The sequence below is a fragment of the Dermacentor albipictus genome, chromosome 1 (assembly GCF_038994185.2).
Source record: "Dermacentor albipictus isolate Rhodes 1998 colony chromosome 1, USDA_Dalb.pri_finalv2, whole genome shotgun sequence".
Taxonomy (NCBI): Eukaryota; Metazoa; Arthropoda; class Arachnida; order Ixodida; family Ixodidae; genus Dermacentor; species Dermacentor albipictus.
This window is the reverse complement of record NC_091821.1, coordinates 255,833,072-255,858,421: the sequence shown is the minus strand read 5'-3', so window position 1 is coordinate 255,858,421 and position 25,350 is coordinate 255,833,072. Positions and strand designations below refer to the sequence as shown.

General features: G+C 47.6%; 1 protein-coding gene across 2 annotated transcripts in view; it reads left to right on the top strand.

The window, feature by feature from the left end:
• Nucleotides 1-25,350, top strand: part of LOC135901692 (WD repeat-containing protein 86-like) — a 112,471-nt gene that overhangs the window by 44,538 nt on the left and 42,583 nt on the right. For both annotated transcript variants that reach the window (XM_065431542.2, XM_070531178.1), the window contains 2 exons: nucleotides 9,868-10,008; nucleotides 20,830-20,994. In XM_065431542.2, coding sequence (XP_065287614.1) covers nucleotides 9,868-10,008; nucleotides 20,830-20,994 — 306 coding nt within the window. The remainder of the gene's footprint in view (nucleotides 1-9,867; nucleotides 10,009-20,829; nucleotides 20,995-25,350) is intronic.

Genomic DNA, 25,350 nt, shown 5'->3' with positions numbered 1-25,350 from the left:
ATCTACCTGTGAACCCATTATCTAGTTTGAATTATAACGGAAATTGGGTTTTCCCCTAGTGTGCTTAACACGTCGAGTGCATAGTTAAAGCAGCTTATGAAATTAGGCCATACAGCACATATTCATGCAATCTAACGCGACAAAATTACCACACACAGGTTGGTTTTCTTTTTAAAGTTTCCTAGCTTCCGTGAAAAGCCTGAATGGCTGACTTTTTTCCGTGTTTGATCTTTCTTCACTATTTCTATACCAACTTTTATGTTGGGCTCCTCTTCATCGATCCAAGCTCTGCCGGATCGTTGGAGGCGAGGTGTAAGCTGCTTCAAAAAGCAATTTTACTTCCCAAAATAGATTAGACAACTCGTCATCATTAGGTTTCTTTTTCTATTTTCAGCGCGCATTAACACCAGAGGAATTCAGTGTAACGACAGATGGGAATGCCGCGGGAAAATTACTAGTACTGTACTTGTTGATTAAGCTGTTTGAATTATTTCCCATAATTTTGTATCAGGTGGTGAAAAAAGTAATCGTAAAGCGGAAGCAGGTCATTCCTCCTGCCACCAAGGTTTCCTTTTTTTTTTTTAATCGCACGCATGGACTATCAGGCATATTCTGCACGTGACCCATGTTCATGGTGACCTGTGCGTATGAAAATGCCCTAACCGAGCATTACACGGACCACATCCTTGACCTATCACTTCTTTTTTTCTTTTTAGAGGGGCCCTCACCCCTCGGGCTTGGTGAAATAACCTATTCCGCAGGCTGAATACGCTGCTGTGAATATCTCAGCCAAGTTTTGCTATGATACGTGGTGCATGGAGCTCGCAAGCGGAGCGCGAAGTCACCTTTTTCTCAAACGCTCTCTTTTTAACCAAAACCTGCTCCTCGTTCGTTTCTGGAGGCTTTATAACGTAATAAAGCGGATTCCCATACGCGGCCGCTATCGGTAGCCGTGGTCTGCTACGTAGCGGAGATACCGCGACTTCCGCGGGGTGCTGCCATGAGTCCACTGGTTAAGCGCACTGCGGCTCGCTGAGAACAGCGGCGTTTGGCTTACGTTTAGCGCGTAGCCACCAAAATCGGAAGTCGTGGCGTCTACTGTTGTGCCATTACCACAAGCCCGGATTCCGAATCTGCAAGATGCGGAATCTATCCTGCGAGCGCCCTAATTCTCCCTTCACAAGTCAAGATGCTGAGCCGTCAGGCAGCGGGGTCCTGCGGGAGAAGCCTCGGCGAGCCGCATGTTTGGACGTGTCAGCGTGTGCCAGACAGCCCGGCGCCGCACCTCCCTTTGCCTGGAGGTCACCGCGCGCGCGAACTTTGAACCGGGTGGCCAGCGCGGTCGCTGGTTGGACCCCTCGGACGACCGTCGTGTGCTGACTTTGTATTGGGCCGTTTGAGTGACAATGGTTCCTCGGGGATTATAAAAGCAGCGACGCGCTGCCTGAAAAACAGGATCCGCCGACCCACCGGGAGACAGTGTCGCTCCCGACTGGGGTGAGATGTGTCACGCGTTTTCGCCGGACGTCGTCGTGCGAGAACAGTCGCGTTTGTTGTGAGCACTCGGCCCCAGTGCCGACCCGTTCATGTCCTGTATGATAACCTGTATATAATGTATAAAGTCCCTTTTGTTATTCTCATCGACGCCAGGCTCGGAGTCTTCGCTACCAACGCTCTGTCACGAAACGGGTGACGAGCGCTACGGGACCACAAAGTCGTAATCGTGGTGCAGCGGTGCAAGTTCGTAACACTGCTGGCACCGGTTGGATGTCGTAACACTGGATGGCAGCTACGGGATTGACCGGCATCAGCTACCTCGGCGCGGTGAGTGCCTGAAGTTTACCTCAAGCACCAGACTTTCTCTGACAGAGGTTATAGTAGCTTAGGGAAGGATTTGGTGTGGCATTGTGATAACCTTGTGTGTTTCAAGCCTAGTAAGAGTGTTTTGAAAACCAGGGGATGCTGAGGGGGTAAACAGGGCAGTGTGTGAAATACTTTCATATGTCTTACTAGAAGTGTTATAGTAGCGTACGGCAGGTATATTCAAAAAGGGTAAACAGCAGGAGGACAGTGTGAACGATGGAGAAGTACAAGGTGAAGGAACTTCTCGAAATTTGTGAGGAGTTGGGCATTGAGTTGGGCTCAACCAAAAGAAAGAATGCGATCCTTGAGGTCATGAGGACTGGGGACGTAACGGCTGAGGAAGCCGCAGAGGCCTTGGCGGGTATCAATGAACGTCGGGAAAGGGAGGAGAAGGAACGTTGCGAGCGGGAAAGGAGAGAACAGGAACGTCACGAAGAGGAAAAGGAGGAAAGGAGAGAACAGCAACGTCGCGAGGAGGAAAAGGAGGAAAGGAGAGAACAGCAACGTCGCGAGGAGGAAAAGGAGGAAAGGAGAGAGATTCGTGAGCACGAGCTTAAAATGAAAGAGTTAGAGATCCGAAATAACTCGCCAGCGCCTAGTCTCACTTCTAATGTTCCAAGAATACGCGATCAACTTCCACCCTTTGTCGTCGGAGAGGATATGGCCAAATACCTCGTGAAATTTGAGCACGTGTGTGAACGGAATAGCATTGAGCGATCCCTTTGGGCACAGAATCTGTTAGCCTTGCTTCCTGGGGAGGCATCAGACGTAATAACTTGCTTATCGAAAGAGGCGTTTGAGAGCTACAGTGATGTGAAGGAAGCGCTACTGCGGAAGTACAAATTGTCGCCCGAAGCTTTCCGGCAGAGGTTCCGGTATGCAAAAAAGGGTAAGGAGTCGAATGTTGACTTCGCGTTTCGTCTAAAAGCCGACTTGGTGGAATGGCTGAAGGGCGAAGAGGTTTACGACGACCGCGACAAAATTGTCGAATGCATCGCGTTGGAGCAGTTCTACCGTTGCATTGATGAGGATGTCCGGCTCTGGCTGCAAGATAGGCTAAAGGATGTTAAGCTAAACAAGGCAGCAGAGTTAGCGGAAGAGTATTACACACGCCGCAGCTTGCACAGCAAGGCAGTGCGCGTAGAAAAAGCTGATAGGAGAGATTGGTTTTCCGGGAAGCCCGACGAACGGAAGCAAATCACGCGTCGCGAGTTTCGGGACGACGAATCCCTTACCAAAGAAACTGTAAGGGAAGGACAGAATGCATCTCAGAATGATGACGATGGTCCGAAACAGCGAAACGAAATGACGCGTTCTTTTGAAAAACGGAAACCGTTAACCTGCTACAATTGCAAAAAGCAAGGGCACATCGCTGCAAGCTGCCCAGAGAGAATTGCTTTTGCAACGATACAGGAAACTCACAAGAACATACGTCTATTGGAGCCCTATGTGCAGGAAATTAAGGTAAACGGCAAGAAGTGCCGAGCACTGCGGGACTCTGCAGCAACTATGGACGTTGTTCACCCGTCTTTCGTCTCCTCGAGTGATTTTACGGGAGAGTGCGTTAGGATACGGCAAGTGGCCGAGAAGGAGAGTGTCTGTTTACCGATCGCAACGGTTATCATTGAAGGAGAGTTTGGGAAACTTAACACCGAAGCCGCTGTGTCAGCCGCCCTCCCGGAGCAATTTTCCTACCTCTTCTCAAATAGCTCGGAGCAGCTGCTGAGGGATCAGGGCAAATCATTCTTTGCCGACGTGGCGTACATGGCCCCCACGCGATCCAAAGCGCGCCCGCTGTCGAGGGAACTTGACTTAGCGTCGGTGAGCGAAAGGCGGTGCGGCACACGGACCGATCACAGTAACTCGAGTGGCGAGCAGTCACGGGAGAGGCAGAGCTCGGAGGCTGGCCTAGACGAGCGGGTCCTGGAAGTGAGTGGGAGTGACGCGTGCAGTGCTAGCCGCGATATAGACTCGACGCCGCAATTAGGCGACGCGGGCTCCACACTCGCTCCGGTTTCCGCCAGCCGGCAGGAGCAGGCTGCAGCTGAAAGAGAAAGTCTGATTCGCGAGCAACAGGAAGGCTGTTCATTAGCGGATCTGAGGAAGAGCGTCAAACGGGGAGTGAAAAAAAAGAGGGTTTCATTTGGCAAGGAATCTGGCTTATTGTACCGCCGCTACACGGATAAGCAGGGTCGCAAATATAAGCAGCTTCGGATTCCGCGAAAATATCACCGGGAAAAATGAATGACCTCATTTGCTTCCTCAGAAGTATGTTTTCGGTCCAAGTGATTTCAAGGGGACCATTCTATTTGTAATTATTATTGCTGATTAATAATTGTTTCTATTTTGTTGTGTTGTTGATTTGAAAACTGATTGTTTGAGCCTTGTGTGCTAGATCGTACACCTGCCTCTTGTTGCAGCGGGAGCAAAAAGAGGGATAGCAATTTAGTTAGGTTGATTTGAATTATGGCCTTGTCTGGTGTTTGACGGGAGACAGAGGGCACTTGTTCGTGTTGGGTGTTGCCTTTTGCCGGTCGGTTTTGCAAGCTGCAGAACGACCAAGCGGGACCAGTGGCGAGAAGCAAGGTCTTAGGAACGACCCGAGCGGAGCTGGTCAAGGTGCCTTGGCGACGACGCGGTGAGCAGAGCTCCTGTCCTGGCGAGTCGGACCTGGGCACGTGAAGTTACCTGGCGTCCCGACACTGGACGTGAACTTGGACGAGCCTGACGAACGTGCGCGCCCGGCATCCGAGCCACGTGGAGGCAGCTCGTCTTCCCGGCGCCTTATCTGAGGGCGGGGATGCTGTTGTGCCATTACCACAAGCCCGGATTCCGAATCTGCAAGATGCGGAATCTATCCTGCGAGCGCCCTAATTCTCCCTTCACAAGTCAAGATGCTGAGCCGTCAGGCAGCGGGGTCCTGCGGGAGAAGCCTCGGCGAGCCGCATGTTTGGACGTGTCAGCGTGTGCCAGACAGCCCGGCGCCGCACCTCCCTTTGCCTGGAGGTCACCGCGCGCGCGAACTTTGAACCGGGTGGCCAGCGCGGTCGCTGGTTGGACCCCTCGGACGACCGTCGTGTGCTGACTTTGTATTGGGCCGTTTGAGTGACAATGGTTCCTCGGGGATTATAAAAGCAGCGACGCGCTGCCTGAAAAACAGGATCCGCCGACCCACCGGCAGACAGTGTCGCTCCCGACTGGGGTGAGATGTGTCACGCGTTTTCGCCGGACGTCGTCGTGCGAGAACAGTCGCGTTTGTTGTGAGCACTCGGCCCCAGTGCCGACCCGTTCATGTCCTGTATGATAACCTGTATATAATGTAGAAAGTCCCTTTTGTTATTCTCATCGACGCCACGCTCGGAGTCTTCGCTACCAACGCTCTGTCACGAAACGGGTGACGAGCGCTACGGGACCACAAAGTCGTAATCGTGGTGCAGCGGTGCAAGTTCGTAACACTACGTTAACATCCAAAATGAGATATGAACTGCGCGCCACGGTGACATTTAAGGCGGAGCGTTGTGGGCACACCCCACTACGCCGTTGCCTTCGCAGTGCAAGGCATTGAAGAAGGAGTGGAAGCACCATGGCGACCGTGTTTGATTGTCACAAACTCCGCTTCTGCTGAACGTATTGAAGTACTTTTCCCGGCAAGGTATTTCTAAAATAGCCTATTTTAATTTCAAATGCATTTCTCCACTTCGATAAAACGTAGTTCAGGGCCCCCGTTACCGAGTCCTAATTGCAGCGAAATGAAAAATCAGGCTCATGTCATCACATTTGACGTCACGATGTCCGCCTATATTATTCTATCAGTGCACTTGACTGACGTGACGTGTACATAACCCGGAAAGGGAGTGTGATGGCCGTTCGAAGCATCCCTCGATAGTTCTATGTGCTAGCCATTCGCTGCAATACTCTTGATTTCTATGGTACCGGAAATATGACAGACGAACAGGGCATGACCTGAGTGTCATCTACATTTTTAAATTGGAGCTTTCTTTGCCAACATACCCATGGTTTGGTGTGGGTCGTCGCTTTCTCACCAGGTATATTTGTGGATACGTATAAGAAGGTTAAAAGTGCTCACAGTGCAAGTACCTGCAAACGGGCTAGATAAGCCCTGAATGCAGATCACCAAAATATAGTAATAAGCTCACCTGGTCTTCTGCGTAACAAAAGAAAAACAAATTCCTACATAAAACCTGAACACATAATGTCGGCTCATAGGCATCTCTGAAGCACGCCGACCTCTTAATGGAATAGCACATTTTATTCAGCGGCTTCATTGACTTGCTTATATTCTGTGATTTTGCCATTCGGTATATGCTAATTAATAGGTGAGTGCCTATTCTTGGCTAATCCTCCAGAACGGACATGTGCCGCTCCAGAATGCGTATACTCCACATCTGAACAACAAACGGTGCCATGTTATAGGTTGGTGGCTACTGGAGATTGTGCGACAATAAACTGGACTAAAATTAAATTCTGGGGTTTAACATGCCAATATCACAATACCAATATCACAATCGGATTAAGCGCCACGCCGAAGGGAGCGGCTCCGGATCAGTTTTCGGCACCTGGGCTTCTTCAACGCGCCCCTAAATCTAAGCACACGCGCGCGTTTGTGCGTTTCGCGCCCATAGGAATGCGGCCGGCGCAGCAGAAATCAAGTCTGCTGATCCCGGAGATCTCGTGAGGAAAAGTTGGCCGATCCCGCAGACAGTGAAATCCGCGGGTCGCGTGCTGGTGCTTTCCGCGTCTTTCTGATTTTCCGAGCAGGCACAAGGCCGCTATGCTGCAAAACGCGTTGGAGAAGATGAACGGTTTTATAGCATTTCGATAACCGTCTGCCGAGAGCTTTGCCGAGTTTGCAGGGAGTTCCATATGTGCACCGTCTGTCCAATCGCCTCAAGAAGGTAGCCGAGAAGTGCGGCGCACACCCGTCGAGTTTTCAGTGCCAGATAATCTTGCCAAAATGTGCCCCAAAGTAAATAACGGGGAATGAAAACTGCTCCGGCTATTCAGAAAAAAAAAAATCAGTTTTGTTAGGCATATTAATGCGTTTTTAAAGCGTACACGCCATTTTGACGCTGTAACTTTTGGCGGTTTTGCGACACAAGCGATGTGGGCGCAGGCCGGAAACGGTTGTTCAATGGCAGAATATTACGGCGAAAAAGGCGCCAAATCAGAAATAATTATTTTTGTTTCGTTTATTTGGTCTAATCATGTATAATCAGTGTGCACGCATCGTTTTGGACGGGGCGTTTTCGCGACGTCACGGAGAGACGGGCAAAGTGGGGGTGGCCCGAACATTTTTTTACCAATCATGGAGGACTGATTGCAGAAGTGGAATAGAAATATTTGGTATAGCTTTACGTTATAGCGCCCCTGGTCGGCGAAAAGGTGCATGCTACGAAGTTATTGACTTAGGCAACAGGTGTGTTATTTATGAGATGCCGCTGTCCTGAGAAAAGGCTTATATCGGACAGACGGAGCGCTGCCTCAACGATTGGCTCAGGGAGCATTGCGCATCTGTAAAGGCTCAAATGGCGGGTGGGGGGGGGGGGGGGGGTGGAGGACACCTAGCCGATCATTGCCGAAGATGCGAGTGAACTACAGTGCTAGCAGCTATTCGTGTACTACGAAAATAAGAACATGAATCAGAAAGAGAGAAATCCGAGACGTTTAGTGTCCACTAAGACGCAGATATATGTGTAAGCGTTGCCTCAATATCGCCAACAGACAGGTAGATATCGTATCTCTGCGAAACCCTGCCTAGTTCCCATGCAAATAATAGTCTGTTGTGTTGATTTTGTTTCACGTGTTTTATGTACTGAAAATGACGTTCCTTCCACACACTTGTACATTAAGTAGTTGAAAGTCTAGCGGTTTTCCTTTGTGTATTTAACCTGCGTCTAAGCTTCTTAGTCTAGTAAACAGGCATCTCACCAAAAACTAGTTGGCCAACTTATTACGCTTACTGTCTTGACACCGCATATACACGGTAAATATACTTAGACCTATTTCCCTTTTTTTTTCTATTTACATATAAACCAAAGCTATGCAGCACGAATCACTATACGCTTGTACGGAGGTAGGATTCGAGTTTCTCCATTTCTTCACAGAATAATTTCAAAATGTGCATTGGATAACTACATCCTTTTTGTTTTCTATGAAAACAAAGAAGATGCATTTTCTATATTCTGCCAAGTTTATCCGGTACTGAAAACTCGACAGGCGTGCCGCACTTCTCGGCTGCCTTCTTCAGGCGATGAAACAGACGGTACATATATGGAACTGCTACAGGCTTAGCGTTGTCCCGGTATCTATTCATCCCTCCCCGTCCCTCACCTAGCCTTACCCCTTTTGCAAGGGTTTCACACACCGAGACCACCAATTCCTTCGAGTAGTCTGCTCTCTCCAACTGTGCTACTTGGTCATGTACTCTGTTGGCCCGTCTGTGCGGACAAGACCTCTGGAGCGCATTACGAATGCAGTGTTTTACAATCCACTTTTCACGAGCTTTGACTGGGTGGACTCATAGCTTATAGACTGTCTTTCCTACAACGGGCTTTCAAGAAGCAGGACACAATTGATAAATTTTATGGTTGTAAATAAAATCCAAAGGTTCAGAAACCACTGGCATCGTTAGGCCATTTTCTGCGCGAGGCAATTAACGGCTCGACAACGACGCCTGCGGTATAACGACGACGTCAACAACGAAGGCGGCTACATGACAACAGTGGCGACTACCGCAACGGCACGACCACCGCACTTCGGTGACGGACATCCGAGGCAACAAAGAGCTGTATGAGTTGAACGCTGAGTATGTGTGCTGCGCTGAAAACGCCCGATGCGAGGATTACCCTTCACTTGGCCAAGCAAGTCAAAGCATGTGCCCTTATATAGCAAATAATTAGTTCTGTGTCTTCTTTAGCAAATAATTATAGCTGTGCCGATTATCCACCATCGTCATAATTTGCAAATCTCATCTCCAGTAGACGGAATCTGTCTCTGGCAACGTTATCTCCGCCTCTTTTTTAGGTTGTCCATGGGAACAGTTCAAAGTCCGCACGTTTATCGTTAGACGGCAACGTTACAAATTCCATATAAAAAGCTACTAATTATGCCCATGCATGCTGGAACACCTAATCTTCAGTTCCCCTGTACTTCATGACTGATCTAACCTCTGCATCTCTGTTACTCTTCACGCGCACTGAGCGTTTCATTATGAACACTCAAACTCGGTTTTGTAAGTCGTTAGTGCTTCGCGCAGGAAAAGAAAAGTCGCAGGTTCGCCCGAAAGGCGAATCATCAATTGCGACAGCAAATTGGTGGACAGCTAGCTATACGAAGTGAGGATAGTAGTTTTATTCAGCCGTACAAACTTGTAAACATAGGCATACTTATTAGATTAACAAGCATGGGGCCACGCGTGCACTAGCCAACATGAACACATCTCACTCGATGACCGCGGAAACTCACTGTCAAAACGCTCGAGTGAGGAAACACGACAGCGGCAGCGAAGGAATTCACCTGCATGCTGCGTGTCGCATTATCGCGAACGACGCCGCAAAAACGCAGCACGCGGTGAACTCTGTCCCCGTGGCAGATCGCTTTCAAGATACAGCAGCCAGGGCAGGCGCCCGGGGCCGCGCGGAGTCGAACGCGCCTCCCCCGTCCCTAACCTCCCCCTGGATCCTTACGTGTGACGGAAGACGGCGCGCTTCCTGCCCTCTTTCCTTGCTTGTGGGCACAAGATTGAGCCGCCATCGCAGGCTCACCCTCGCACGCTTCCACTCGCACACACAGCACACGGCGACGATATTATCGCGCTTGGACTTTATGCGGAACCTCACGGCGACGCCGACGGCAGAAATGCGCCTGGAGTGTCCATATAATTGGTATCGCAATAAGGAAGCAGCAATAAATTGGAATGCGAATTCAACGCTGAATGTTTCTAACATTGCCTGCAGCGTCTGACCGTAATATGTTTCGTTCCAGGGCCACACGAAGAGTGTCTTCCCGGTGATATTCGTGCCGACGGATGGACTCTCGGATGCTGACGCCGAGGACATCGTTGTCACAGGCTCCCACGACTGCACGGCTCGAACCTGGGGCCTTTTCTCCGGTGATTGCTTAAAGGTACTCCCTCCCATCTTTCTTATTAATATGGTTAAGCTCTAAGTGCGTGCAGCGTCATTCAGCAGAATTCAGTCAAGACCTGGCATAATCTCTAGGTCCCAGCAGAGCCTGGTCGTCACCGTCAGTCTGTAAGGGCTTTGCTGACATCGCACAGTTTCGTCGATGTCGCAGTCTCGCGAAACAGTACCAGTAATCCGCCTTTTAAAGCGAAGCTTTCTTTGCCTCTTTCTTCGACTTTGACGCTGCTGCTACTGTTACTGCTGCTTTTGTCTGACATGCCGCGTCGAGGGTGGTTCAGAACGTACATGGCAGTAACACGGCAGAGAGGAAAGTTGACGCGAGAAACTCGTTTGGACCTTTCCATCGCGTGGCATGTCCACAATGTCCTCTGGAGCTCCCTGGGTTTTGCCACATTAGCCTCTTGACAGCTGTAATTATCCGTGACCCCTCTCAAAAGCATTGCAGCAACTTCAACGCTTACCTTGCTACTAACGTGTAATTCTAAAGGGGACGTGGATAGAACTGTAAGGAGGAGGGGGAGAGGAGGCAGACAATGGGTAGAACCAACGTAGACTCTAAACGAGTGCATAACATCTTTGCCTCTCTCGCAGTTCCCATGCAGGGAAAAAGGGCGAGAGAGGGAAAAGAAAAGCGGTTGCGGGCAAACTGAAGGTACGGTACGGTACGCTTCTGCTATATCTGAAAAAAGAATACCATGCACATTTGTCAAGCTGACAAATGACGTACCGCGTGCAGATGCAAAGCCGCATTAAAACAGCGTAGGGTATAGGCGACACTGCGGAAGCGGTCGCACGTCTAATCAGCCTTTCTGTGCCCGAAGCGGTAGCTTGACGGCCATCGTATTGCTCGAGGCCACGGATTTAATCCTGACCATGGCAGCCGCATTTCAGCGGGAGCGAAATACGAAAACACTAGTGCACTTAGATTTAGGTGCACGTAAAAGAACACCAGGGTGTCAAAATTAATCCAGAGTCCGCCACTATGGCGCGCCTCATAATCCGATCGTGGTTTGGTCACGTACAGCCCCACAATTCAATTAACATTTACCACTTTTGCCACGATGCGACGTGCAATGATAGGCAACGATAATGTCCAACCCTCTCGAAGATTATGAACAATGACGCACAACAACGCCTCAAGGAAACATGCCTTCCTGTGTTTTCTGTGTACTGCGCAGACAAACAGCAGTGGTGCAGACAAGGTAACGTTTAATATCGTCTGACCACTATCATATTGGACCAAATGCTGAAGAAATTACATCATCGCCGTCAACATCACCACTAATTATCGTCAATCAAATCAAACAGCACAGAAAGCTTCGTTTACATCGATTCTGTCCGCATATTTTTTTTTATTTTCCTGTACTGCCCTCTGCTGCACTTAGTCGGAAACGTTTTGGAAGGGTGCCGAGGCTTTATCCTGGGCCGCGATTTCGTAGCGTCGCCTTTTCAGTCATTCATTCATTTTATTTGTGCTTCAAGTACACATTGTGAATGGAGCCAAGGGAGAAGGCCGTATACTTCATGGCATGAGGAAATCCTTGGTCCAGATTTTATTTTCCTTTTTTTTTTCTTTGGCAGCCACAGAAACAATATAGTCAATAAATGAGACGAATAAAACAGGTGAACACTTTGCTAGAACACGCTTTTGTAGTGGCTGCACGTCTACCGATAACCTACACGTGCGCTACTGCGACACGCCCCTTTGATAAGAGCTTATATACCGCGGCGCCGAGCGTAGCCGGCGCACTTCTTCCCAGCTTATCACAGTCGGCGGCCCAGCTGTGCTGGTGCTCGCCAGTCACCTTGTGTGCGATCTTGTACGCGTTCCAAAATAGAACGGAGGCGGTTCGTTCCACCGAGCCAAATATGATTCGTCAATTTTAACCGTGCCGAACGCCGTGACGTCAATTGTGACGTGATATCTGCTGTCAGTCATTCCGTGTCGCCTGCTATCGGACGAACGGAACGGAACATAGCGCCTATTTCGTGACGTAAAGAACGAACCGCCTCCGTTCAATTTTGGAACGCGTACAAGATCGCACCCCTTGTCAATGGAATAAATCAATTCCCTTTGCGTACTGTCCCTGCAACCGCCTGGTTCCTGCCTGCCTGGAAGAACACCACAGCTTTACACTGCGACATGAAAAAAGAAAGAAATATAATAACCATAGACATACGATGGAAGCCCATGAAGAAACATTATAGGCGAGATTTGGTGTAGACTGGAAATGTCAGCGATAACACACATGTCACTCGTGTCACTTGTTTTAACCAGTAAATAGCATCGCTAATTCTGTGAAACTGAAGTTTGCGATATCGATTGAAGATTTCCGGTAATGATCATTCTAGGGAAACAATTTCGGAGCCTCTTTATGCCGTAGTTAGTTCCACAGTGTGTGATTATCCACTTATCGGTATTTCTAGCATGTTGCATAGGATGTCCGATGCTACTCCTTTTCGCGCTTTTTGCGCTTCGTCAGTGGTCAGAGCGGCGCTCCGCCAGCGTCATTGTTGGGGTCAGCTGGCCATTGAACGCTGAATAAAAAGGGAGGCGTAAAATCGAGTGGAAGGCATCGCTACAAAACTACGGCCCGTGATTTGTGTGTATACGCGTGACCACAATGTTGAATGTGCGTCAGTTATCCGGTTCCTTGATCGCGATTAATTAATGCTGTGTCCCCAGAGGCCAACATGTCGTTCCCGAAAGCTATTTAGCGTTGACTGATTACTGAGTGAGTAGTCCTGGCCGCGCTCTTGTTCAAACAGAGTGGTCGATAAAAACAACCCACCGATTTCGGCATTACCGACGCGGCTGCCATGAAATTTGTTGTCACTGATTTCTGTACGTGCAGCTCGCCTTTTTTATTCGTTTTACCCATTCTCTATGAGACATTTGGCATATTCGCTTATTCGCTTGAAGAAACCTTACAGCGCAGCTTTCCATCTCTGATTACCGATTTAGATGCAGAGCGGTGCTTTTGTTGACATCGGCATATATGGCCACCGCTCATCGTTTGCTTAAAATTGAATGTGGGCGAATATAAACTTTTTTCGAATACGAATAGCAAGTATCGAATACCAAATCGAATATTAAATAGTCAAATGCAAGCGCGTAGGTTACAGCAGAAATATTTATTTCGGTCTAGTTAGGTACCATGCCTGTGCTGACTATAGTGCAAAAAAATATCGCTTTGAAACACAAGATTGTAATCGTCATTAAAAAAACTGCAAGAATAAAATAGAATTTTGGGCCAGTTGGTGATGCATATTTGAGTACGGTGAAGCGCGAAAGACGGGACAATGCGAGGCGAGACATACAGGACAAGCGCTGTGTCCCCCGCATGCTTTTTGGCAGCTTATAGTTCGCGTTGATGCGATGCAAAGCGCGCAGGTCAATTCGCTCGCTGCTGCTGCCGCGCTTCCTCACTCCAGTGTTTCGACAGCGAGTTTCCGCGGTCATCCAATGAGATGTGTTCATGTCTGCTTGTGTGCTTGTCCTGTCTCGCCTCGAATTGTCCCGTCTTTCGTGGTTCACGGTACTCACGAATAGCTTCTCAAAAGTTTAAGGCCTGATTTCAAGCAAGCTCTCCAAGAATGAATGGCTGCCATATATGACTAGCTTTCTAAAAAGACTAATAAATGGTTACCAAAAAAAGATAAATAGTTGTGCGGGGGAAAAGTTGCCGAAGCTCTTGTGGGTCACAAACACACGTAAAAATTAACATTAAATTATGGGGTTTTAGGTGCCAAGACCACTTTCTGATTATGAGGCACGCCGTAGTGGAGGACTCCGGAAATTTTGTCCACCTAGGTTTCTTCAACGTGCACCTAAATCTAAGTACAAGGGTGTTTTCGCATTTGGCCCCCATCGAAATGCGGCCGCCGTGGCCGGGATTCGATCCCGCGACCTCGTGCTCAGCAACCCATCACCATAGCCACTGAGCACACAAACACACGTAAAAGGACCCCTTGCAAAGGAAACATGACAGGTTACTGCGTGAATGGTGATGACTGTCAAGCACACTAAATGACAGTCTATGCAAGCAAAAATCACGCCTCTCATTGTAAGCTTCTGCTGGGAAGCCGCTAACAAAGCTGGCCTTGCCCATTCTATTTCTGCGTTGCTTCGAGAACTTAAGTGATTGTTTCACTTCTGATAATCTGCGATATATTATTTGGGAGATGGAGAACAGTAACCAGACTTAAACATTCGCTTGTTGCAAAACATTTGGTGAGTCTCGATATTCGAAAATACCAAATACTTCCTTTTCGAATATGAATACTTAGTGTGTACTATACGATGCGTATTCGAAACTTCGAGTAATCTCCCACGCCGACTTAAAATATATTGAAAACAGTGCAGCGCTAATACAAATGTCAAAACGTTGCAAAACATACATATTTACGCATATGAGCCGCGTACAGTCACCCTGAAGCGAGTCGATATGAGCAGCCAAGCCCCACTAAGAACGGCGACCGGAAAACCATATAGTAGAGGCTCTTATACTACATCGCTGATTATGCTCATTACATTAACTTCATCATACTTAACAGTTTGGGCATTACGAAAACATTGTTAGAGGAAGTTGTGCCCGTATAAGTGCTCATTTATAGCGCGTGTAATTTTCTCAAGAAAATGCGGACGCCAGTGCTCACTCCGTTATTGGGAACTCAGCGAGGCGACTTTCCACGCCGCTGTATACCGTATAGGCACCCTCACTTGTTTTGCGTTTGACATAAGAGGTAGACAGTGCACCTAGGGAATTAAGAAATGTGTGAGCATAACAACGCATAGAGACATCGTAGTACAATGTATACGTATACGCAGGGTACGCGCCGGCGTGTCGCGAGTGCAAGTGACAGCCACCGAAGTGTGACGCATACACCGATGTCGGTACCGCGCTGTGTTGCCGCTTCCCGTTTATTGTACGCGCGCCATACAACGAAATGAGCAGTGCTTTATTTCAAGTGACCAGAGCAAAACTGAACCATAAAAGTAGTTTCCTTCGTCCTAGCTGCTTACTTTTTGCTCAGCTCCATCAGCAGCGGGTGCGCGAACTCGTCGGCTACCGTATAGGACTAAACCTTCGCTGAACGAGATCCACATTGGCTATAAGTTAATTTGGACGGCTTGGGTGGGCTGAAGTTTGTGCATTTCAATTGTAGAAGCATGCTCCGACTCATTTTTATGCGCGAATAAACATACATACAAATTCAGGCACTGTGGCTATTGCGTTGTCGGTTCGCTCAGAGGCCTATCGCACGGGGATCGGTCGAACGATGGTGGGCAGATTGGTTTTGTCGGAGTCGTCGGCACGAAAGCTCGTCACGCTACGACGACGAGGGCTCGTCGGTTGCGCCTTGGTCAGCCTATAGTATGATAAAATGATCTATCAGCGACATGGTGGGCTGACTAGTCGGCCGACCGTCGGAGGCGGCGTCTTTTCAATGTCCTATCGGACCAGTATTGCCGAGGCATGTGCTGTCCCAGCCACCAAAAGAAGGCCGACACTTGCAGAAGGCTCGGCCACTAGCATGATGTTTAATGAACCATTGTCACAGGATAACGTAGGGCTTTTTCGATCTATTTTCTTTCCGTAAGGGAAAGACGGCTGTACTACGTGGTTTCCGAAGAAGCCCACCCTGTTTTAAACGTAGAGTGGCAGCCGCACGCTGCTCAGGTTGTTTGTATCGCACCAGCGTGGATCTATGGGTGCAGCTGCAAAGGGGCATCTGGCACGCTCGCTTGCTACGGTACGCGACTCTGCGCATCCAGAATCGCTCACAGCCTTCCATGGCATCATAGATTGGAACGCACGCGCGGACCCTTCCTAAAATGTTCGAGAACTTTCCTCAATACATAGGGTTGCGATCATCTGCTGCCACACCGTGACAGTGTAACAAAACCAAGCAAAAAAAAAATCTGAACCACCGGCTGAGATAGAAAACGAAGCCTGGGCCTGCTACGGCACATCAGAGATATTGTCAGTACCAGCTTCCGGCATTCAAAAGAGCTATACTGCCCCTGGCTAGGTAAGTGGAGCATGTCGGAGGACGATGAAGTACCCACACCGAAGACGAAGCGGAATCGTGAGGAGGCCGTTGAATTCCGTAGTGACGAGATACACGCTGACGTTGAAATCAAATAAGTTCATTTCATTTCATTTATTTCTCACCCCAAAGGCCCGGAGGCAATACATAAGGGAGGGCTTTAATCCGTTTTTACGCACATCAACTATGACGATAAAATCAACAAGCGTGAGCGATCGCTTGCCGTAAGACATTACGTATAGTAGAAGTGAGAACAAGAGCGCGTTATCAAATCATGAAAATGAGAAACCGATACTATGCCCGAGTCGCGTGCGCTACATGCAGCTGGTTCGCGCTACGAAATGCGCTTACCTAATCATGATCCATTGACGCAAAACATCTTTGCTTAAACTTACCGTTCAGTGTAGTTGACGTGTGATGCCACAAAGAAGACACGCATACACAGAAACCAACGTTCAGGCAGACACCGCACACCGCTACAAGCGTTTACGTGCCTGGCGCACTCATTGAGAATTCAAATTGACGCGGACAGATGGCGCACCGCCATTGCGCATGCGCAGGAGCTCAGGGCGCCGGGTGCGTGCGTGCTCCGAGGAGACCGAGTGCCTTTTCCTTTTTCCTTTTCTTTCTCTTTCTCTCTCTCTCTTTCTCTCTTTCTTTCTCTTTCTCCTATCTTTTCCTTTTTCATTTTTTTTTCTCTTTCTCTCTCTCTTTCTTTCTATTTTTCTTATTTTTCCATTTTTTCTTCTTTTTTTTATAAAGGAAATGCGCTGGCAAGTTTTATTACAAACGCTGTGGGCAATCGTATGGAACTGGAATGCACACTTGGATGACTGCGCTGTTTATAAAAGCCGTTACAGGGCCCTTCAGAGGCTTGCATTATCGCCAACGACGATGAGTAATACAGTGCATTTGTAGCATATCTTCCAGCGTACCACACAAATGTTTCTGTTCCGATGATAGGTCAAAGTACACAGTACAGCAATGGCGCACTCATATGCGTAGCCGTACAGGCATACCGCCTGGGAAATACTGTGTGGACTCAGATAATTTGGCACATATTTTAAGTGAATGAGAAACTTTGATGAGGTTATAGTGCAGGATATCAGCCAACGAAAAACCACCCGATGTTAGTGATGCAGCCGAGATATGAGGACAACGTGAAAGGTATATGAGATTCTGACGACACACAATGCGCACACCACATGCGCGACATCGGTTCATCGCACACTCGCAAAGTCTGCGTTGTCTGCTTCAAACATTACGAGTCTCTGTGTTGTTAGCTTGATGCATATTTGGAACCCGCTTGAAGTAAAAGTTGGCGTTGATAATAACTATTATCGCGATTGGATAGGCGTTTTGTTTTCTTCATTCTACTGCCGCAAAAGTGATGCTATGACAAATGTGAAGACTGCCTTGGGATTGCCGAGAGCGACCAGGTAGATCATATCATGTGGCCAACAAATTCGGAGGTATACACTATGTGTATACTAAAGTGTACAAATCGGCTCTACAGCAATCTCAGCAGCATACAACTTAAGTGGTTTATATTAAACTTAGATCCGTATTATCCACCGGTACCTGCGCTTGGTTACAGTGTAAACGGGTCGGACAGAGATTAACGATTTTTGTCTATAGTCCATCTATAGGCGGCATGTAAACTTGAAGCAATAAGAATTTTACAGTATCGGCTGTTTTCTAGTTCATCTCTCGCCTTACCACAATCTGTATACGGGCTGTTAGTACAAGTTAACGTGACCTTTGGGGATGTCCCACCCTATGGCCTTCAGCGGCGGTGATGTAGGAAACCGTGGAGGATAATTCGAATTGCAAAGAAACATACAGGGTGTTTCACTTAATTTGAGCCAGACATTAAGATATGCAAATTCTACGTAGCTGGAAAGAACCTAGGTAATGTTGTTTGCCGTCGCTTAGAGATACTCGGATTATCTTTTTGCATTCCCCCTGATTAGATTAATAGTGTCAATGAATTTCTCAATTACTATAATTAGATGAGAAGTCTCAATGGGAAGATTGTCGAGTCAGATGTGAAACTCCCGATACAGCTTCCTGTTGCTCAACACGTGCTCCATAGACGTGTTTTTCCGATCGTGAAGAAGCCCGCGATCCGCGATTACACGCAATGTGCCTCGAGCGGCCAGTCGTGTAGCGATATATATATATATATATATATATATATATATATATATATATATATATATATATATATATATATATATATATATATATATAGTGTGTGTGTGTGTGTGTGAAGAACTACTTAGACTGGGAATACACAAAAATAATCAACACCTTACCAACTCTCGTCTATCGACAACGAATCTATAAGGCTAAATGAAGACTACATCGAATTTTGTCTGCAGGTAATCTATAGGGCGGAAGTAGACAAAACGAAACAAGCATCATATCGACATTTTTCTGTAGACCATCTATATAATGTGAATAGACGAAAACAAATAGAAACCTTATGGACTTTCGTCGATAGACAGCCTTAGACTGTATCAACAAAAGACCAAATCTATAGAAAGGCAAGGTCGTCTCTAAAAAAGTCTATAGACTTTCTATAGACAGTCTAAACTCATTTTTGTAAGGGGTCACCATTACGGCACCGGCGTCCGTCACGAAACAGGGTTTTCTTGCCAATTTCTCCTCAAAAATAGCACACCGGTGACCTTGGGTGATGTTCCTAAGGTCACCGATATCTTGTTATTCGCCTGCAGTGTTTTTTTATTCGACTTTTGATTTTAATGCATGGGTGCGCCAGCACTCCGACCATAATGTTCTTCCTGGGCACGTTAAATAAACATTATTATTATTATTATTATTATTATTATTATTATTATTATTATTATTATTGATATTATTGCTACTACTGAGAATTTGAAGAGGACGATCTTTGTTCGGACCAGTGGCGTACGGCCTGCCCAACATCCCCTGTCCCCCTCACCATCCCCGCCCCGTGCTTAGGTGGTGCCCTCCGCCGAAAAAATTTCTCTCTACGCCAATGGTTCGGACATGGCGTACTTTAAAGAAACCAAACCCTGAAGAAAAATGTCGTGCCCCAGCCTCTGCTGTACGTCTTTTTTACCATATATATACGACGCGCCGCACTTTTTCCTTTCTTTCTTTTCTTTTTTTTTCAGCCCGCTGTATACACCCATGGGAACTGTAGAACGATTCTTGCCGGAGGCTGCACGAAACTTTGCGTGTACGCAGGCTAGCCTTTTGCAAGTCGCACTGCGGCAGATTGCGCACGGCGCCCTCGACACCAGGGGGCGCAATATTTCACCGGCTAGGGCGTGTTATTCACGGCAGGAAGATGTCTGCGGCGATGACCCGCTTCCTCGGGGTTGAATGCCTCTTTCGGACAGGCAGCCACAAATCAACGGCTCCTCTCCCCTGCAAACCCCTTCCTGCCACGTCGGGACATGGGTCATCTGGTACAGACTTGTGGACGGAGAGCGCACCGGCAACTGAGCAGTTAAATTTATACCGAAACATTAAGCCGAAAAACACGGCTATTCCCCGAATCGCAACCTTTTTGCCACAGCTGTCCACACGTTGCGCTGCGAGATCAATTGCGGCAACGCGCGAGACACCAGCAGTAACGCAAGGGCTGCCGTTAGAAGACGTCGTGCGGCACACGCGCAAATCAGCGCTGCCCTGGCTGCTCTGCACTGGCGGATCGAAACAGCCTGCGTCGGGAACGGAAGCTTCCTGCGGAAGACGGTTAGGAATGGCCGGATGGGGGCACCGGACACGCGGGCCGCCGGAGGGCGTGCGCGGAACCGCAGGCGGCCGCGCTTTTCTTCGGACCCCCTCCGTCGTCGACGCGAGCAATTACCGCGGCGGCTGACACCACGCTCCATCGAATTGACGTTATTGGGTCGTGCTACGGAGCTTGTGGGCTCGCCACGCTGATGGCAGGCATCAGCCACGAATGCACAGGGAAGCGTACGAGCGTTTGGACGACCATAAAAGTCGTGAGTGTCTCGAGAGAAAAACCAATAAACACTCAAGCTACACATTTTCGCAGTCAAGCACTGTAGCGTTGTCCCGTTGGCAGTAGGGATGAAAAGCCTTGAGCCTGCCTCGCAGCAGCAAGCACGTCACACGATTCTGTTAACCTGCTTATCTTCTCGAACGCAGACTCAGCTATACCAGGCTAAAAGCGCGGTAAAATCCTAAATTCCTCTCCTGTCTAGTGCAACCCACCGACTTCTTATTTTCCTTTTTTTTAAGGATTGCGTGATGCGGTTACATGTGAGGAGACAACCCGTGGCAATTAAGACAAAGGCATGTATGCCGCCATTTTCCTTGTTCATTTCTCTGCTTCTCTTACTGCACTGTTACATGATCCGACGGCGATGGGTTTACTTTATGGTGATTGATTGATTGATTGATTGATTGATTGATTGATTGATTGATTGATTGATTGATTGATTTGATTGATTGATTGATTGATTGATTGATTGATTGATTGATTGATTGATTGATTGACTGATTGATTGATCATCGTGCCCGCCATGATTTTGATTTCCTGTTTTCAACTGCCAGCGGCGGCGACGTTCTGTTTTCTGCCACTTTCATTTCCTTTTCACCTTGCCCAGCTCACAGTAAAAATTAAAGAAAAAAATTATTTGATTCCCGGGCCGAAGTCTTGGGACTTGAAATGGATCTGTGCAGGCTGCCGTTCACCCACAGTCAAGTCGCGGCCACATTGCAGATTCTACGAGGCCACACAGCGCCAATCAACGCCATGGAGGTGGACGCTGAAGGAGTCTACATGTTCACGGGCGGCGCCGATGGTGTAATACGAAGCTGGCACGTTCGCAGCGGTGAATGCCAGCACGTGCTCACTGGACACCAGGGACCCATCGTCTGCCTGCTAGTGAGTTGATGACACTGACAACGCAAACCGCGTTATACTTCATTTCTATCAAACGTGCCGCTGCATACATGGAGGTAAAAGGACAGATTGATTGATTGATTTTCACTATCCGAAGGAACGCCGGGACAATGAGGGACGCCGTAGTAGAGTGCTTTGAAATAATTCTGACCAGCTCGGTATCCTTGAAGGATAGAGTTTCATACAATAATTACTTGAGGGAACTCTGACACTGGTGGCTACAGGAACTGCGATGAATACGGGAGCTACAATGAAGCATGGAAATTACGGGAAGTACATGGATTTGCCTAACCTTCGTCTTTCTGGCTTCAAACGGCCTCGCCATTGTGTAAACTCGTCATTTTCAACAAAGCAATGTGTAATAAATAATTAAATAAACATTATTAAATTGTCCGATGGTAGGATTGGAGCACATTGCATCTAGCACCGATGCCCGATAATGAAAGCATTACGCCACGGACGGATGCATTGACAAGCTGCATAAAACGCCCTTATGAATTTAGTGCGGGCAAGCCAGTGCCTTGAGACGCTTGGCGCGTTTCGATTTGCCCACCTCGACAAGCTGAACCGTTGCAATTAGTGTAGCGAGTGTGCGTGTTCGCAGCGTCTTCTGCACGTCGAAAAGTATAGATTTTTCTGAAATTTACGACAATGAAGGCATACAAAGTGTAATAAACAAAGCTACAAGCACGAAGATCAGACATACTCGTGTGCTTCCCATCGTTCCCATGGTGGCTGAATGATTGCAGTTCCCTCTAGTAACTATGGTAGGAAACCCTATGCTTTGAAGTGCACCAAGGCCTACGCACATGTTTTTTTTTTTTTCGCGTATGCCCCATAGGAATGTCGTTTGCGTGGCTGAGAATGAAACCCTTTAGCTCGCACGTGGCAGCAGAGCACTATAAGTACTACGTCAACACGGTGGGTTGAAAGACGTACGCCTAAAATGCAGAATATTGCCTACACCTATAGGCCATTTGGTATTCCGTCTCTCTACCTACGTGTCAACGCAGGCGGGAGGAAATAGTTCAATTTGCCGGGTCACCTTCTTTATCTGTTCCTTTTTCTTGGGTTGGTTTCACGTTTTGCAAAAACAGTGTGCTACTACATCTGTCAGCCCCATTTTTTATTTTGGATTCCCATGCCAGCTGACGATGATAGGGTAAGTGCTGACGGGGTAAGTAAGCGACGAACAGGGTAAGTGCCCCTTGTTATCCTTTGCCCATGTAGCAGCCCTTGGAGACAGTCAGTACAGATACCTGAAGGAACTCTTTCCACCAGCCCCACACGCGCCGTACAAAGATACCTGAGTGGGGCGCAAACACCAGGTATTATCCCGCTAGTTTGTGATACGCCAGTTGACACCACACACTTCATTATCAATGTAGGCACAAACAACCTCAACACACAGAGCACCACAGAAACGATCGAGTCTACGAATTCAAGCCGCTCGCCCAAACGCACACATAACCGTAACAACTGTTGCTCCCTGCTTACAAAACAAACACGGCCAATTAATCCACCAAACTAACGCACTCATGAAGCACAATGAAGAAACCAGCAAACTCAACTCATTAATTTTGAACTTACAGCACTTCCACGAGAACGTTGGCACAATGAACTACGCAGAAATACACGAAGCTCCGCCCGAACACCTAGCTTGGGATGGCTTCCACCTAAACCGCAGAGGAATACATACATTCTCTGGACACATCAAGTCCTTTATTAAGGACAAGTACAGAAAAACATTCGTTGAATCAACCTCAGAGACCACCCAACCGACTCCGCCGACCATGCCACCCCGAACAACACAATTTCGACAGTCACCTCAAGAACACTCGAAACACACACATCGGAATGTGAAATGAGCCACGGGACATACATTATTCCAAAGCCGATATCAACGGCAGTACAAACAGACACAACTGTACGCAACAGCAAATCCACTACTGAAGTGTTCACACAGACACCCACACACCCGCCTGCACACGCATAGAGTGAAACAGAAACCGAGCTGGAATTAAGTGAGGTGTGCGAAAAATACCTGCCAAACAGAAACACACCCCACGCAGATCTACCCGTAAAAAGACAAATAAATGACAGCCATCGCATAATAATGCCTGGCATGCATTATTAATCCATGCGTGGCAGTGAATAACTCTTCTCTGCCACGAAGACTAGAAAACTAGTCAGAATACAAAAACGTCAGAATACAAATTTCTTAAACCAAGCAACAAAAATGCCGGGCGCTTCGACCTCCTTCCAAAAATTCATAAATTTCCACCCACTGAACTATTCACCGCTAATATCGCAGGGCGCTTGATAGTATCAAACAACATCCCCACAGACACCATCTCAACATTCCTTAACCGCTTCCTTGGTGGCTTTCCACAAAACACTTCCGTCCTTTGTACAAGATACGCCCCACGTACTGAGAATTATGGAGGACATTAATACTATAGGCACACTACCCCAAAACATAATTCTTGCAACACTAAACGTCACGGCCCTGTACACCAACATTACAATTCCCGATGGTTTATCTTCAATAAAAGAAACGCTGTCTAAACACAATGCACAACACTCTATCGAAGTCTACTTGTCTCTCCTTGAATTAGTTCTAACACACAACCCCTTCGAATTTGAGGAGAGTTACTACCTACAAATACATGGGACAAGTATGGGTACGCCTTTTGCACCAACCTATAGGAACATATTTATGGGGACTCTAGAAACAGATTTCCTATTGCGCTGCACAGAAGAGCCGCACACATTCCTACGATACATAGACGATATATTAATAATATGGGGACATGGTCAAGACAGTCTTGATAAATGTGTATCCTTTCTAAATTCTTTTCACCCTACAATAAAATTCACATCAGAATCTTCAACGGAGAGCATAAACTTTCTGGACATAACAATATACATTGACGATGGGACAATAAAGACAACGCTATATAGGAAACCGTTCGACAAACAACAGTACCTAGAATATACCAGCCACCATCCCATACATTGCAAACAAGGCATCTTTAAAGGCCAAATCACACGACTACGTCGCAGTTGCGTTGAAAACCAAGACTACATAGACTCGGAAGCGTTTGCGTGCGAGCTAGTTGGTACAGCTCATTCATATTAAACAGCGGCAAAAAACGCAAGGACAAAGAAGAGCACAGGAGCAGTACTGACTGCCAACCATATCTTTATTAAAGTGCGCAGAAATATATACTATTTGCAACGGGCTGAAAGAGAGAAAGGAAGAAAGGGCAGGCGAGCCATCGTCAGTCAACTCCTGCTGCACATGCATCACAAACGTAAAACTATAGAAATGTAAAATACACAATAAGGACACAATAGAAAATGATGAAGTTCTAAGGAACTTAAATTCCCTATCGCAAATTCCTCCTAAGCCACAAATTGAAAAGGCCTCAAAGATTTCCCTGGCCATCTGACCGCCGTATCTTCTCAGCACACGCGTGTCCTTTAGGCAAGGTGAACAGCCACACTTTGCACAATGAACAAGAACACTACCAGTCTTAATTTTGACACAGTGCGCATGCTCAAGTATACGTTCATTAAGGCAGCGTCCCGTTTGCCCTATGTAAGTGCAGCCGCAAGAGGTTGGAATGGCATCAACTACATTAGTATTGCAATCTACGGGCTTGGCTGTATGTCGCTTACTACACAGTCCATGCATTCGCCGACTATCGTTGATTTTTTTGCGCAACCGTCTCAACTTGTTAGAAACGGTAAACACCACCTTAACACCCGCGGCGTTCTTGATGCGGTGCAACACACAGTGGATGTAAATACAGGATCGCAACAGTCTTGGATATGTCCTTTATCCCATCGTGCGGTTTCATGGGGGAACGACCTTCTTGCAATAAGACTTCCGTGCAGGATGACAGCAGCTGTGCTGGATAGCCACTTGCCTTAAGCCAATGTACTTGGTTAGCAAAGCTGCTGGACATCAAGTGGGGGCAATAGCGAATGATCAGCATTTCTGAGAGCCCCCAGGGCTATGGAGCACTTCACCACTTTTCATTGATTGGAAGTGTAAGGGAGATGTTTTTCGGAACATGATGAATACATCCAACACGTGTGCTCCTCCTGGAGGTGCAGTGCAAGGTCAAAAAACCGGATTTGGACATATTCAAGGAATTCCCTTGAGAACGTCAACCCTCGAAAAATGCTCTTGAATTTTTCAAGAACGTGGTCGAACAGAGAAGTAGCTTCATTTGTGCGGGCAGAAAATATAACCCAAAAATATCGTCAACGGAATGAAACACTTTCACAGGACATGCTGTGCCGAGGTGACCGAGGAGACTATCGTAG